Source organism: Mobula birostris, chromosome 11 (assembly GCF_030028105.1).
Source record: "Mobula birostris isolate sMobBir1 chromosome 11, sMobBir1.hap1, whole genome shotgun sequence".
NCBI classification, from domain to species: Eukaryota; Metazoa; Chordata; class Chondrichthyes; order Myliobatiformes; family Myliobatidae; genus Mobula; species Mobula birostris.
This window is the reverse complement of record NC_092380.1, coordinates 16403655-16421465: the sequence shown is the minus strand read 5'-3', so window position 1 is coordinate 16421465 and position 17811 is coordinate 16403655. Positions and strand designations below refer to the sequence as shown.

At 42.1% G+C, this 17811-nt stretch overlaps 1 protein-coding gene across 1 annotated transcript in view; it reads left to right on the top strand.

Annotated features, from left to right (window-relative positions):
• Positions 1-6809: 6809 nt before the first annotated feature.
• LOC140205391 (guanylyl cyclase C-like) overlaps positions 6810-17811 on the top strand; it is an 87783-nt gene continuing 76781 nt past the window's right edge. The window contains exons 1-4 of the mRNA XM_072272983.1: positions 6810-6933; positions 11329-11441; positions 14193-14260; positions 17554-17766. Of these exons, the coding sequence (XP_072129084.1) occupies positions 6810-6933; positions 11329-11441; positions 14193-14260; positions 17554-17766 (518 nt within the window). The remainder of the gene's footprint in view (positions 6934-11328; positions 11442-14192; positions 14261-17553; positions 17767-17811) is intronic.

Below are 17811 nucleotides of genomic sequence, written 5' to 3'. Positions count from 1 at the left end.
AGCAACCCATCTCCTGCAACCCACAAACACTGCCAATTTTCACACATGATGGCCCTGTCAGAGAAACTGTGTGGCACAGTACTCAGTGACAGGCTTCCCTCTCGCAGGACAAGGCTGCGCACAAAAAGGGCACAAAACCTCTGCAAAGGAAAATGATCAAATCAAGTAAGTGGGCAAAACAGAGTCCAAGTCAGAATCAGGTTTATTATCACCGGCGTGTGTCGTGAAATTTGTTAACTTAGCAGCAGCAGTTCAATGCAATACATAATATAGAGGAAAAAAAACAATCAATCAATCAATTACAGTATACAGTATGTATATTGAATAGGTTAAAAATCAGAAATAATATATATTTAAAAAGTGAGGTAGCGTCCAAGGGTGAAATCTCCATTTAGGAATCGGATGGCAGAGGGGAAGAAGCTGTTTCTGAATTATTGAGTGTGTGCCTTCAGGCTTCTGTACTTCCTCCCTGATGGTAACAATGAGAAAAAGGCATGCCCTGGGTGCTGGGGGTCCTTAATAATGGATGCTGCCTTTCTGAGACACGAGTCACTTGAAGATGTCCTGGGTACTTCGTAGGTTAGTACCCAAGATGGACCCGACTAAATTTACAACCCTCTGCAGCGTCTTTCAGTCTTGTGCAGTAGCCCCTCCCTCCATACCAGACAGTGGTACAGCCTGTCAGAATGCTCTCCACGATACATCTATAGAAGATAAGTTATCCTCCTTGGTACAAAGAATAGGAAAGCAGTATTTTATTTAAATAGTGCGCTTATACAAACATATGAATTAGAAGGGGAAAAATCCATTGAGCCATTGAGGCTGCTCTGCCCATTCAATAGTATGCTTAAGTTGAGTTGTTCTCCAATGTTGGTAATTTACTTGCAAAAATATTTCATCGCCACCTTATTCAATAAGATCATAGTTGACACTATGTAAACCCAACAATATATTCCTAACACTCCTTAGAAACCTCCAGCCCCTGAGTTTATCAAGCATCTTTCTACCTTTGTCTTAATAATCTTCAAAGGTTCACTTTCATTACCCTTTGAGGAAGAAAAGACAGGGGACCTCAGAAGTCCAGTCAATGATCCTGGGGTCACGATTGACCACTGGGTACCTGGTAGTACCAAAATCTTGAAGCACGTACCCGAATTTGAATTCTGTCATGGCAAGAGATTTCCAGGGAAAGAGATGTTTCAAGAATATTTATAAAGTCTTCTTAGGACAAATCTTCCCCAACTCGTGGGAACTCTTGGCCTGTGACCACTCAAAATAGAGAAGGAGCATACAGAGGTCAAAGGAGCACAGCACAATGGGCATCTGACAACTCAAACAGCCTGCACTGACCCATAGAGCACCACCTGCCCCATCTGTGGCGGAATATGCAGTCTGCACAGTTCTTCCACCACCTCTGAACCCACAGAACTGGAGTGAAGGCCATTTGTTAAGTCTCAAGGATCTGCCTCCGGACAAACTGGTGAGCAAAATGGGAATACAGGCGTCCCTGGGTTCCATCCTTGAGAGCTGATTTCTATAGTTACTTGCCTGTCTGCCTATCTGTCTAGCTATCTATCTAGATTGCAGAAATGGCCCTTCAAGCCGCGTCACCCAGCTCTCCCGCAGTCTAATCTGAGCCTAATCACAGGACAACTCACAATGACTAACTAATCTACCCACCAGAATGTCTTCGGACTGTGGGAGGAAACCGGGGCACCCGGAGGAAATCTGTGCAGTCATGGGGAAGATGTACAAACTCCTTACAGGCAGTGGCGGGAATTGAACCCAGGTCACCTGTACTGCAAAGCGTTGTGTTAACCCAGACATCCCACCTCTCCTGGAAGTTCCGGGAGTCTCCCGCATATTAATAGTGGCTCCTTGATGCCCGCAAATTATATACAATATCCCGAAAATCAATTTTTTTGAGAGCGAGAGAGCGCGACAGCAAGAGAGCGCGTGAGAGAGAGAGCAAGAAAGTGCGAGAGAGGGAGCGCGGCCATGAGAGAGAGAGCAAGAGAACGCAAGAGAGTGAGAGAGCACATGAGAGAGACAGCGAGCAAGAGAGAGCATGCGAGAGAGAGAGAGCGAGAGCAAGAGAGTGACCACGAGATAGAGAGAGAGCGTGAGAGAGAGCGAGAGTGCACCATGGGAGAGTATTCCAAAAAAAGAAAATATAAAATGTACGTCACCCCAGACTACCCTAAAGTGTACCCCTGCTAATAGGGATCAAAAATAATGACAGTGTTGCTCACTGCACTGTTTGCAACAGTGACTTTTCTATTGCCCATGGTGGGTTAAGACTGTAAAAGACACGTTGAGGTGAGTTTAACAGGTGTCATTCGTTGATTAGCATAGCTAACATTATTTAAGCTAACTGGCTAGCTGCTAAGGAGCTACTCTATTGCAGACATCTCACCTCTCCCGGAAGTTCCGGGAGTCTCCCGCAAATTGATGGTGCTATCTCCCTGAAATGAGTTTTTGCAGGGTGGGATGTCTGCTAAACACTACACTACCAAGCCACCCATACCCATATCACTTTACACATGCTGTAATTCTTGCATTTTATTCAATATTCATCCTAATAATACCCATAATTAAGCTAACGGTATATAGAATATATCCAATCATTAATGAATGCCACAAAACATTATATTACTAAGTTGAAAAATGTTTTAAAATGTATGGGAGAATTCATGTAAAGCTGGGTTTCCATAACTGAGCTATCTTAGTTGTTATAGTTCAAATGGTTCTGTACAAACTTTGCCCAATTACATTTTACTACCCTTAGTTTTTATTGAGCAAATAATGCTTTATACTAGCTGACCTTTGTGCTGAGTCTCAATGTATTATCTCGGAAGGAAAGCTTTAAGATGACATATAAAATGCACCTCATAGCCCTGCTTCCTGTATACTGTTGGAAGTTAATTACCATAGAGAACGACAATTGGAGTGTCTTAACAACAGAGCAGAAAAATGAAGCGAGTGCTTAGTTTCTTGCTGTGGGCCATAATCGTCATCCGAGGACATTTTTCCAAGAATCCCTATTCAAAGTGCACGGATAAATTGTTTACGATTAATGTGGTTCTATTGAATGATTCTTTCTCTCCTTGGACCTTGAATAATGTAATTCCATGTATAAAGCACAGAATTGAATCTATAAATAAGGACCTACAAGGTAAGATCCATGTGTTGATTTGTTTCTACTGTCTGTGTTACGGAGAGGGTACAGAGCCACTGGGGAAGGTGCAGAAAGAAGATTTATATGATAAGAGTACTGAGAGGTGGAATGGAGAGCAGAACTTCTCTGCCCTCTTCTCATTGTTACCATCAAGAAGGAAGTACCGGAGCCTGAAGGCACACACACTCTACAATTCAGGAAAAGCTTCTTCCCTTCTACTATCCTATTTCTGAATGGACATTGAACCCACGAGCACTACCTCACTACTTTTTTATTTTTGTTTTTGCACTTCTTATTTAATTTAACTATTATATATATATGTTGTAGTTCACAGCTTTTTAAAAATATTATCATGTATTGCATTGTGCTGCTAAGTTAACAAATTTCACAACATATGCCAGTGATATTAAACCTGATTCTGATTCTGACTTGATAAAAACCCTTAAAGTTATCGAAATGTTTGATATGGTACATGTGGATATGTTTTCATTTATGTGAGAAATTTGAACTAGCTGTCAAGTATATAAACTCATATACTTAATCATACTTAAGTATATGATGATTAATCCAAACACATGAATGCATTTACACAGGAGACTGCAAGGTAATGAGGGAGAAAGAAAAATTGATTTGATGAGATGATAAATGAGTTTTCCAGTGTACCTTAAAGTGCAGGCTTTGGAAAGTAGGACTGGGTGTATATTGTTTCATTAAGTCCTTCTGTAGTTAATAGTCAATGCTAGTCATTATTACAGATAAATCCTTGCAGATTGTCATTTTGATGAAGCTTTGGTGAAGTTTTGGTTAAGAGCTAAACAAGGTACCTTGAATGGGGACTTCCTTTGTAATTGTAACTGTTTCCAACAGCAGTCAATTAAATTCATCCGTTTGAGTGGATAAAGAGGGAGGAAGAGAAAACACAGGTTTTTAACTGTGGAGTGTGGCAATTTGAGAGTGGGGGCTTCAGTTAGCAGGGTCTGTGGCATCTTCTCAACATTGACCTTTGGTTAGACAGTGTGGCATTGATGTCAGTCAGGTCAGTATTTGGTAATCATTTTCATATTTTACAGTTCATATAAAGTGTGGAAACAGATTCGATTGTGTTTTAAGGGGACATTTTAAAATCAAAAGTTAGAATCAGGTTTAATATCACCAGTATATGTCACAAAATTTGTTGTCTTTGTGGCAGCAGTACAATACAATACATGATAATAGGGGAAAATGTGAATTACAATAAATATATATATTTAAATTAAATAAGGAGTGCAAAAGTAAAAATAAAAAAGTAGTGAGGTGGTGCTCATGAGTTCAATGTCCATTCAGAAATCGGATGGCAGAGGGGATTAGATTAGATTATGAGGACACGCAGTCCTCTTTTATTGTCATTTAGTAATGCATGCATTAAGAAATGATACAATATTCCTCTGGTGTGATATCACAGAAACACAGGACAGACCAAGACTGAAAAACTAACAAAACCCACACAATTATAACATATAGTTACAACAGTGCAACAATACTATAACTTGATGAAGAACAGGCCATGGGCACAGTAAAAAAGTTCGAAGTCTCTCGGAAGCCCCACATCTCACGCAGATGGGAGAAGGAAGAAAACTCTCCCTGCCATGCCCGACCACAGTCCGACTCTGAGTTGTCCGAAAACTTCGAGCTCCGATCAGCCCTCCAACGCCAAGTACCAAGCACCATCTCTGCAGAATGCTTCGACCCCAGCCTCGGTCACCAGCAGCAGGCAAAGCCAAGGATTTTGGGGCCTTCCCTTCGGAGATTCTCGATCACACAGTAGCAGCGGCAGCGAACCGGGTATTTCAGAAATTTCTCCAGATGTTCCTCTGTGCTTCTCACGTCTGTCTCCATCAAATCAGAATTGTGCATGGCATCCTACTTACAAATACGATATCATTTCACCGGAGAGCTGTGTGGTGAAGCTGTTCTTGAATCACTGAGTGTGTGCCTTCAGGCTCCTGTACCTCCTTCCTGACGGTAGCAATGAAAACAAGGCATGACCTGGGTGAGGGGCACTCTTAATGATGGTTGTTGCCCTTTTCAGGCATCGCTCCTTGACGAGGTCCTGGATACTAGTGTCCATGATGGAGCTGACTAAGTTTACAACTTTCTGTAGCTTATTTCAATCCTGTGCAGTAACCCGCCCCCCCCCCCCCAATACCAGATGGTAATACAGCCAGTTGGAAAGCTCTTCATAGTACATCTGCAGAAATTTGCAAGTGTGTTTGGTGACATACCAAATCTCCTCAAACTCCGAACGAGATATAGCCATTGTCGTTCCTTCTTTGTAGCTGCATCAATATGTTGGGTCTGGGATAGATCCTCAGAGATATTGACACCCAGGAACATGAAATTGCTCACTTTTTCCACTTCTGATCCCTCTATAAGTACAGATGTGTGTTCCCTCGACAGACCATTTCTGAAGTCAACAATCAGAGCTTTGGTCTTTCTGACGTTGAGTCCAAGGTTGTTACTGCAACGCCACTCAACTAGCTGATATATCTTGCTCCTATATGCCCTCTTGTCACCATCTGAAATTCTGCCAACAATAGTTGTATCGCTGTAGCAACAGAGTCATGGGTGTAGAGAGAGCAGAGAAGTGGGCTTAGTACACATCCCGGAGGTGCACCAGTGTTGATTATCAGTGAGGTGGAGATGTTATTAATAATCCGCATAGATCATGGTCTTCCAGTTAGGAAGTTGAGGATCCAGTTGCAGAGGGAGGTACAGGCCCAGATTCTAGAGCTTTTTGATCAGAGCTGTGGGAATGATTGTGTTAAATGCTGAGCTGTAGTCAATAAGCAGCATCCTGACATAGGTATTTGTATTGTCCAGGTGATCTAAGGCCATGTGAAGAGCCAATGAGATCACATCTGCCATTGACCTATTGTGACAATTGGCAAATTGCAATGGTCCAGGTCCTTACTGAGACAGGAGTTAATTCTAGCCACAACCAACCTCTCAAAGCACTTCATCACCATTTAGATGTGAATGCTATTGGATGATAGTTGTTAAGGCAGCTCACCCTGTGCTTAGCCCCTTGCTCTACTCACTTTACATTTATGGCTGTGCGGCTAAGCACAGCTCCGATGTCATATTCAAGTTTGCTGACAACGTCACTGTTGGCTGAATCAAAGCTAACATATAGGAGGGAGATTGAAAATCTGGCTGAATGTCTGCCACAACAACAACTTCTTTCTTACTCAATGTCAGCAAGACCAAGGAGCTGATTATTGACTTCAGGAGGAGGAAACCAGAGGTTCATGAGCCAGTCCTCATCAGGGATCAGAGGTGGAAAGGGTCAGCAACTTTAAATTTCTCAGTGTTATCATTTTGGAGGACCTACATAATCATTAATAAAGTCAATTTTTGAGAAATAAAACTCACATAACTACTTTTCTTTGTTGGAAAAAGGTGGGAGTGAATAGATCTCTGAGGAATCCTGTCAGAAACAAAATACTGTAATGAATATCCCTCATCTGTATTCATTAAAGAAAAGGACATTTCAGTTCCTCAAATAATTGGAGGTATTAGATATCATGGTGGGCTTAATGGTGGCTAAATTTTCTGGTCCTGATGAGATATATCCCTGACTACTATTGAAGCAATGCAGAAGATTTTTGGGGCCCTGACAGATATTTATATTTTTGTGGCCATAGGCAGGGTGCCAGATGACTTGAGGGCATTAAATGTGGTCTCTTTATTCAAGAGGGATAGCGGGGATAAGCCAGGTAATTATAGTTCTGTGAGTCTAACATTGACAATGAGGAAATTTTGCAACAAAGAATTCTGAGGGACAGGATTAATTTACCTTTGCAAAGGTGGTAATCAACCAGAGAGAGTCAGCATGGTTTTCCAGGAAGAGATCCTGTCTGATTAACTTGACTGAAGTTTTGAAAGGTAACAAAATGTATTGATGAAAGCAATATGGACCATGGAGACTTGGACTTCAGTCAGACCTTTGACGAGATTTCTCATAGGAAACTCATTCAAAAGGTTAAAGCCCATGGTTCCAGGGTTAATTGGATCAAAAACTGGCTTGATAACAGGAGACAAAAGGCGATAGTTAAAGTTCATACTTGCAATTGAAGACCCATGATTGTTGGTGTACCAGAGGTATTGGTGCTGTGACCTGAGAGTTTTTATAAGCATTAATAATTTTGTTATGAATGCAAGGTGTCTGTGAAGAATAAAAAATTCAGGTTGTACACTGTATACATTCTCTAATATTAAATGGAACTATTGAAGAACTAGCTCAGATCGGAGGTGAGAGCTGATTTTACACTCTCTGCGGTCTTAACTCCTCTCTCCAGGGCACTGGAGCCTTTCGTTGTTCCATTGTTTGGTCAATTTAAACGCCAGCCCAGATAGACTGAAAAGACAGGATGTCGGGTGGGATGAGAGCCAATTCTCTCGTTCTTCGCGATGGTCATCTCCATGCGCTGAGGCTATGAAGACTGCCTTGGCTGCTGTGCTCCATGTCCGCTAATATGATAAGTGAGGCTTTGGGCCTGCTCTGGGCTGCTCTGGGGTTTCAGATCTGAGGGCTCAATTTTGGTCCGGAATGCTGCTGCTCACTTCATTTGTTTGCACGATTTGTATTTTTTATATATCTTTCTCTTGCGCATTGAGTGTTGGTCTTTTGTTTTTATTTTTATTCTTTTTTTCTCTATGATTGGGTTCTTTTGGGTTTCTTGCTTTGTGTCTACCCGTGAGCAAGTAAATCTCAAAGTTGTATAATTTATACATTCCTTGATAGTAAATGTACTTCAATCTCGAATCTTGAAGAGAAGTGGTAAGTAAGTTTGTAGATGACACGAAAATAGGTGTTGTTGATATGGTGATCTTATGCTACAGGATGAAATTGATCAATTGATAAGATGGGAAAACAACCACAGGAATTTAATCCTGAGAAGTGTGAAGTGAGGTACTTTGGAATTCTAATAGGAGTCGAACATGCATAATGAGTAGCAAAGCTCTAGGGAAATCAAAGTTCAAAGTAAATTTATTATCAAGGTACATATATGTCACCATATACAACCCTGAGATTCATTTTCTTGCCAGCATACCCAATAAATCCATAATAGAATAATAACCATAATAGAATCAATGAAAGACCGCACCAACTAGGGCATTTGACCAGTGTGCAAAAGACAATAAACTCAGCAAATACAAAAAGAAAGAAACAATAATAATATTAAGTAAATCAGTAATAAGCATCGAGAACATGAGATGAAGAGTCCTTGAAAGTGAGTCCATAGGTTGTGGGAACTTTTCAGTCATGGAGCAAGTGAAGTTGAATGAAATTATCTCCTTTGGTTCAAGAGCCTGATGGTTGAGGGGTAACAACTGCTCCTGAACCTGGTGGTGTGAGTTCTGAAGCTCCCGTGCCTTATTCCTGATGGCAGCAGCTAGAAGAGAGCATGTCCTGGGTGGTGGAGGTCCCTGATGATGGATGCTGCGTTCCTGCACATCTACAATGCTTTGCGTAGATGTGTCAATGGTGGGGAGGGCTTTACCTGTGATGGACAGGGCAGTATTCACTACTTTTTGTAGGATTTTCGGTTCAAGGGCATTGGTATTTCCATACCAGGCTGTGTTGCAACAAGTCAAAATACTCTCCACCACTCATCAATAGAAGTCTGTTAAAGTTTAAATGTTGTCCCGGATCTTTGCAAACAACAAAGAAAGTTGAGGTGCTGCTGTGCTTTCTTTGTAATTGCACTTATGTGCTGGGGCCCACCAGGACAAGTTATCTGAAATAATAACACCAAGGAAATCAAAGTTGCTTACCCTCTCCACCTCTTATTTTAACTTAACTATTTAACGGATATATACTTCCTGTAATTCAGTTTTTATTCTATATTTATTTATCATGAATTTCATTGTACTGCTGTCATAAAGTTAATGAATTTCATGACATATGAAGGCAAGACAACGTCTATACTTTATTAGGAGTTTGAAGAGATTTGGTATGTCAACAAAAGCATTCAAAAACTTCTATAAATGTAGTGTGGAGAGCATTCTTACAGGCTGCATCACTGTCTGGTATGGGGGTGGGGGGGGGCTACTGCACAGGACCAAAAGAAGCTGCGCAGGTTGTAAATTTAGTCAGCTCCATCTTGGGTACTGGCCAACAAAGTACCCGGGACATCTTCAAGGAGCGGTGTCTTGGAAAGGCAGCATCCATTATTAAGGACCTCCAGTACCCTTTTCTCACTGTTACCATCAGGTAGGAAGTACAGAAGCCTGAAGGTACACGCTCAGCGATTCAAGAACAGCTTCTTCCCCTCTGCCATCCGATTTCTAAATGGACATTGAACCCTTGAACACCACCTCACTTTTTAAATATATATTATTTCTGTTTTTGCAAGATTTTTAATCTAACCAATATTTATATATACTAATTGATTAATTTATTTTTACTTTTTTTTCTTCTATATTATGTATTGCATTTGAACTTCTGCTGCTAAGTTAACAAATTTCAGGACACATGCCAGTGATGACGAACCTGATTCTGATTCTGATATGCTAGTGATATTAAATCTGATTCTGAAATTTGGCTATAATTGTTATCATAGTTACCGTCTTATCAACCTGGGGTGTTTCCTTGACTGAAAACCTGTAACCTCTAATTCTCCCTAGTTTCATGTTCACATTGCTGACTTAACTGGATTTCCTCATTTTACTCCACAATTCAGAATCAGAATCAGGTTTATTATCACTGGCGTGTGTCGTGAAATTTGTTAACTTAGCAGCAGCAGTTCAATGCAATACATAATCTAGCAGAGAGAAAAAAATAAAAAAATAAATGAACAAGTACATATATTGAATAGATTTTTTTAAAAAACATGCAAAAACAGAAATACCGTATATTTTTTTAAAAAGTGAGGTAGTGTCCAAAGATTCAATTGGTTGGCAGAGGGGAAGAAGCTGTTCCTGAATCACTGAGTGTGTGCCTTCAGGCTTCTGTACCTCCTACTTGATGGTAACAGTGAGAAAAGGGCATGTCCTGGGTGCTGGAGGTCCTTAATAGTGGACGCAGCCTTTCTGAGACACCGCGCGCTAAAGATATCCTGAATACTTTGTTGTCTAGTACCCAAGATGGAGCCGACTAAGTTTACAATCCTCTGCAGCTTCTTTTGGTCCTGTGCAGTAGCCCTTCCATACCAGACAGTGATGCAGCCTGTCAGAATGCTCTCCACGGTACAACTGTAGAAGTTTTTGAGTGTATTTGTTGACATACCAAATCTTTTCAAACTCCTTATGAAGTATAGCCGCTGAGAGGATTAGAGGAACAATCTGGGGAGAGGCTAGTAGACCAGGTTCACCGACTGTTGCTCAAATCATCATTAGGAGACATCTGCTGATGAAAGGGATGGATGGCCAATAATCCCTGTGGGGAACTCGGTGATACCTCAGCAGACAGCACAGAACAAGGCCAAAGTTTGGTGGATGTCCACCTACAGCCACCCAGCCAACCCCAGGTTAGGGACTGCTGAAAACCTTTCTGTTCTTTTGGAAGATCTGAGCCTTGGGATTAGGCAGCTCCATAAAATCTGCCTCACAGCCTTCCTTGTTCTTGGGATGCGACGTTTGCAAGCCAGTGTGGGAAGCTAGGGAAGGGCGAGTTGGAGGGTGTAGTGATAGAAAGACATGGCTGAAGGCTGATTAAGTGGTCTTCACCCCAAGGGAGACATACTTGATGGCATGAATGATCTTTATCACCTCAGGACTAGTAACCTACTGACTCTTGGTTTGGGTTTTTACAGAAAAAAAAATCCTTTTGGAAGGAACGATATATTTATTTAGAGAAACAGTGCAGAACAGATCTTCTGGAACCGCCCACCCGGATTAACATTAGCCTAATCATAGGACAATTTGCAATGACCAATTAACCTACTAACCAGTACATCTTTGGACTGTGGGAGGAAACCAGATCACCCGGAGGAAACTGATGCCATCACGGGGAGAACGTTCAAACTCCTTACAAACGGTGCCAGAATTGAACTCCGAACCCCAGAATGCTGTGAGCTGTAATAGAGTCAGCTACGCTACTGAATCACCAACTTTAGGGAGAGCAAAGCTAAGTCAATATGTAACTAACAACTGTATTTGTATTTCAGGTTATAATGTCACCGTAAATGCATCGTATGAAGGTTTTGACACAATATCCTTTTCGTCCAGAGGATGCTCCGCAAGCGCCTGTGGAGGACTGATGAAGCTTCAGAAATTACTTGTAAGTATGCAGGTCAGACAAATATGTGTAGTTCAAGTTCAAGGTTATTGTCATTTGACTGTATATGTATACAACCAAATGAAACAATGTTCCTCCGGACCATGGTACGCCCACAAGACATATATCACAAATATGCATAAAGCAAAATATTGCCATAAATAAAGGAAAAAATGTAATTCAAAATGAATGTAGTGTGCAGAACAGGTAATCAATACAGTAAACAGCTCACTGTCCTGGTGATGAGACCTCAGTGATGCAGGTTATTCATTAGTGTCACAGCCCGAGGAAATAAGCTGTTAGCCAGTATTAGCCCTGATGCTCCTGTACCTTCTTCCTGATGGTAGTGGGTCAAAGAGATTGTGGGATGGGTGGTAGGGATCCTCAACAATGCTTCAATCCCTTTGTCTACAATGCACCAAGTAAATGCAACAAATAGGGGGAGGGAGACCCCAGTGATCCTCCTGGTGGGTTTCACTATCCTCCGTAGGATCTTGTGGTCCAAAGCTTCGCAGCTTCCGTACCACACAATGATGCAGCCGGACAGGATGCTCTCTGTGGAAAGTTGTTAGATGGGGGGAAGGGTGGTGGGATCCTTATGTGCCTCAGTCTCCCCAGACACTACTGCGCCTTCTTGACTAATAAGGGGATGCTGTGGGTCCAGATTAGGCACACCAAGGAACTTTGTGGTTTTCACTTTTTCCACAGTAGACCCATTGATGTGCAATTGAGAGTGATCAAGAAGCACCTTCCTGAAGTCTACAATCATCTCTTTTGTCTTGTCCACGTTGAGGCTCTTTTTATTCAGTCAACTACAGAACCTAACAGTAGTTAGCAACCACATGGTAGCTGCTTCCACATACCCCCGGCAACCTTTCACCACAGTACCAAAATGCATGGTAACTTATTACATTACAATTACGTTTCATCCATCAGGTAGAATTCCAGGCTGGACTGGTGAGTTTAGGTTTGTTGGAATAAACCCAAGTTAATCCACTTGACCTGTTCTGCTCCACTGAGTGCATTAATAACTGAAGGGTTTGTAGATTAATACCACAGATATTTTCTTTCTGGGCTGTTTATTTGCACCTTCCTCCATTTTCCTGAGGAAGTGCGTCAAGTTTGGAGTACTTTCACAGCTCAGAAAATTCTCATCCTTACGGCTATCCCTCAGATGTGAGACTCAACGGTGAACACCAATAGAATGGGTTGAACTAGGGTATTATAACATCTGAAAACACTCCAGAGAACAAGGTGTTTCATGCCCTTGGAATAAAGATAGGGTTATTACTCTAGGTTGGGATACAAAGGGCTGGAAAGCCAGCCTTTCACTGCATCACAGGATGTGAAATTCAGGAATATCCAATTCTGTTTTATTCCTCCCTCCTCAGTGCCACTCTTCAAAGAGGCTTTTACAGGGTTAGTTTCACCGGCAGCTTCTGGCGACTGATGAACATTGTACATATCAGCCAGTTATTTCCTCTCACAACGTGACCATGAATTGGTTACTCCTTTTTTCTCTCTGACCTCGCACTCTTGTGGCCAAGATGCGCTGCTCTCTCATAGTTATGGATGAATAGAAAATACAGCATCGGCAATGTCCTAATTCTCATCAAAGGCTGACTTAATAAAGGCTTGCAATGTAAGATCATATCAAACATATTAACCAACTCTTTTGTTAAAAGGAAGAAATCAGATTGAGAACAATGTATTTGCCTTGGGAGTGGAAGATTACTGGTGGTGAAAGTTAGCAACCCAGCTTCAGTAAAAGCTTCACCCATTCTGAACTGCATGCAGACTACAAGACAGAAACAGAACTTTGCCTGTCTCTGTACCCAACACAAATATTTTTTCTCCTCTCTTCATGGGAGAGGCAGAATGATGCAGCTATTAGAGCCGCTACCTCACAGCACTGAAGACCTAGGTCCAAACTACACCTCGGGTGTTTACATATTCTTCCTGTGACTGTGTGACCTAGGGACTTTGGATAACTGCCACGTGCCAAAGGTGTGTGGCTTCTTAGGGCAATGGCCACTGTAAATTACCCCTAGTGTGTTCATTCATTATGTGCCATGTTGTAAGACGTGGGTGGTCATGGTCTTGACCGTGGTTGTTCTTGGCATATTTTTCCACAGAAGTGGTTTGCCATTGCCTTCTTCTGGGCAGTGTCTTTAAATCACGGGTGACCCCAACCTTTATCAATACTCTTCAGAGATTGTCCTCCTGGCGTGGGTGGTCATATCACCAGCTCTTGTGATATGCACCGGCTGCTCACACGACTGTCCATCACTTCATGTGACCCTGATTGGGGGGGGCGGGGTGTGTGGGGGGTGATGGGGATAAGCCGGTGCTACATCTTGCCCAAGGGTGACCTGCAGGCTACTGGAGGGAAGGAGCGCCTCACACCTCCTTTGGTAGAGACGTATCTCCACCCCATTACCATCCTAGTGTGTAGGTGGGTAATAGAAACTGGGGACAGTTGATAAGCATGTGGTGAGATTAGAAAACAGCATTGATGAATGACTGATGGTTCTCATGGACAGTGACAAGAAGGGCATGTTTCCAAGCTGTATCTTTCAATATTTGTGTATTTTCCTGTTCCTTTCTCCCTGTTCTTCGTGTTAAATGATTATTTTACGTTGTTCAACAGTATCCCAAAAATTGAAGTGCCTACCCAGTGAATGGAAAACTGGGAGTGTACTCATTGAGACCGATAGATTCTGATCTTAATTTTCTTTTTAATCCTGGATCTAGAAGGACGATAACTTGGGCTGTGCAGTTGTGGGTCTCACATGTACCTATGCGACCTTTCAAATTGTCTCGTAAGTCTCTACCTCCTATAATTGTGAGTTACTTTCAATAACAAACCAGAAGATGCACCCTGATATTTTCATTGCAGGTGATCATGGTGATTTACTTGAGTGAGTGAGTGAGTAAGTGAGTGAGTGTGTGTGTGTGTGTGTGAGAGAGAGAGAGAGAGAGAGAGAGAGAGATATGATGTTCTCCAGGTTTTGTTCCTTCTCTGTGTGTTAAAGATGGTACATTGCTCAGTTGGCCTTGTTCAGAAGACTGTAAAGGATGGCAATATGTCAAGATACACAGGCTGGTACCTTCATTCCTGAAGGATGGTGTGTAGTAAATGAATGGCTTGTATTGATAGAAAAAGATGAAGAGAGTACAGAAACTGAAAAGCCTGTGGTTCTTCTACACTAATCGTAGAAAGTGGAAGAACAAATTTGGAAAGCAGACTTAGGTGAAAGCGTGTGGGATCATGGGTTTTATAAACATGGGAGTATACACAAAGAAATCTTTTGGCTAAAACTTTGTTAGTGATTGGCTGGTCTTGAGTTGAAGTATTGTAACCAATGCTGGACACCAACATCAGGAAGAACTTCAAAAGGTTTTATATACAGCAGGTATAGCATAAATATGAGAAAGTCTGCAGATGCTGGAAATCCAAAGCAACGCACATAAAATACTGGAGGAACTCTGCAGGCCAGGCGGCATCAATGGACAAGAGTAAACAGTCGACGTTTTTGTCTGAGACCCTTTTTCAGGACTCATTCCAAAAATATTAGAAGAGGTCCAGACAAGCTTTACTGAAATGGTACCAAAGATATGGGACTTCTACAGAGTGACTGCGGAAACTAAGCTTGTCATTGGTGCACAGAAAGTTAAGGAAATGCTTGTTGGAGGTTTTTAAAGTTAGAACAAAATTTTAATAAAATGTCTCCGGGGACAGGTGGATCAATAACCCATGACATATACTTCAGATACATGGGAAAAAAATTAGACACAAATGATTTAGTAATCTGATGGGTCTTTTTGTGATTTTTATTTTATTTTATTAAGAACAGGCCTTTCCAGCCCTTCAAGCTGCAATCCCCCGATTTAACTCTAGTTTAATCACGGGATAATTTACAATGACCAATTAACCTACCAAACGGTATACCTGTGGAATGTGGGAGGAAACCGGAGCACCCGGAGGAAACCCCGTGGGGAGAACGCACAAACTCCTTAGAGACAGCGGTGATGTGGCATGCAAATTGAAAGTGGGATAACTTCCAAACTGTATTTGATGGAGAAAACTTTGCAGAGCTGTAGACACAGTGGAGTTTCTTCTTCAATGGACTGAATGGATGCCAAGTCTGATACTAAGCACCATTTTCATCATTATGGAAAGTACCTCCTTCATATCATTTACATCATTATGGGAGTACCTCCTCAAGTCACTCGGTCTGCTACTGTCTGATGGAGAAAACAAATCAATTGAGACTCCTCGCTGGTATTTTCCTTTGTTAGCTGCTGAGTTATATGAAAGAGGCTTGAACTGAATTGACTTTATTTCTTACATCCTTCACATACATGCGTAAAAGTCTTTATGTTACGTCTCCATCTAAATGTGCAATCATAGTAATTTATAATAATTAGAACAGTGAATGTACTATAGAGTACACCCAAATCAGCGTGAGTTCATCAGTCTGATGGCCTAGCGGAAGAAGCTGTCCCAGAGCCTGTTGGTCCTGGCTTTTATACTGCGCTACTGCTTCCCGGATGGTAGCAGCTGGAATAGATTGTGGCTGGGATGACTTGGGTCCCCAGTGATCCTTCGGGCCCTTTTTATACACCTATCACTGTAAATGTCCTGAACATGGGAAGTTCACAACTACAGATGCGCCAGGCTGTCTGCACCACTATCTGCAGAGACCTACGATGAAGGAAGGTACAGTTCCCATACCAGGCAGTGATGCAACCAGTCAGGATGCTCTCAATCGTGCCCCTGTAGAAGTTCTTAGGATTTGGGGGCCCATACCAAACTTCCTCAACCACCTGAGGTGAAAGAGACGCTGTTGTGCCTTTTTCACCACATAGCTGGTGTGTACAGACCACGTGAGATCCTCGGTGATGTGGATGCCGAGGAACTTGAAGCTGTTTACCCTCTCAACCCCAGATCCATCGATGTCAATAGGGGTTAGCCCGTCTCTATTCCTCCTGTAGTCCACAACCAGCTCCTTTGTTTTTGCGACATTGAGAGAGAGGTTGTTTTCTTGACACCACTGTGTCAGAGAGATGACTTCTTCCTTGTAGGGCACCTCTCTATAGTTTGAGATACGCCCAATCAATGTAGTGTCATTGGCAAATTTAATTAGCAGATTAGAGCTGTGGGTGGCGATACAGCCATGGGTATACAGGGAGTAAAGGAGGGGACTCAGTACGCAGCCCTGAGGGGCTCCTGTATTGAGAGTCAGAGGGTTGGAGGTGAGGGAGCCCACTCTTACAACCTGCTGGCGATCTGACAGGAAGTCCAGGATCCAGCTGCACAAGGCAGGGTCAAGGCGGAGGACTCTGAGCTTCTTGTTGAGCCTGGATGGAACTATGGTGTTGAATGCTGAACTGTAGTCCAAGGACAGCATCCTCACACAAGAATCCTTCTTCTCCAGATGTGTAAGGACGGTATGTAGAGCAGTGGCTATTGTGTCGTCTGTCGATCGGTTGTGTTTGTAGGCGAATTGTAGGAGATACAGTTTGGGTGGTAGCAAGCTGCAGATGTAATCCTTGACCAGCCCCTCAAAGTATTTTCTTATTATTGAGGTGAGTCTGACAGGACGCTAGTCGTTCAGGCATGTTACCTTGGTATTTGTTGGTACAGGGACAATGGTGGATAATTTGAAGCAGGAGGGCACTCTACACTGGGAGAAGGAAAGATTAAAAATATCAGCTATTAGCCCATCAACAAATCCCCTGACCACTTAGATGAGATATGGTTAAGGAATATTATTAATAACTTCAAGAACAACTACAAAACTTGCAAATACAAATGCACATTTAACCTTTTAAGACCTCCACAGGAGAGCTTGTGAACTATATTTGACACAAATTCCGTAAAAAGGTGCTGAGGCTTATAACCCAAATTTAGTCAAAGAGATAGATTTTAAAGAGCCTCTTCAATGAAAGAGAAGTGAAAAGACTGACTGATACAATCATAAGTTTCCAGATCAGAGGTCCATGGCAGCAAAGTGGGATGTTCAAGAGTTCAGAATTGGTTAAAACAGGAAAAAGAGATAAAAATGTTAAATAAATAGTAATATTATCATAAACTTACTTTTTTTGACAGTCTGGATACATTTTTGGACATCCCTATGATATCCGCAGGAAGCTTTGGGTTATCCTGTGACTACAAGCCCAACTTGACCAGGATCCTGCCCACAGCTAGGAAGATCTCCAGGTTTTTCCTAAAGCTCTGGAGTTACCAAGGCACCGGGAAGGAACATAAGTGGAATTCAGCTTACATCTACAAGAAAAATGTAACCTCAGAGTCCTGTTTCTGGTGGGTTATTTTTTATCTGTTCCACCTCAGCATAAAGTTCTGTGT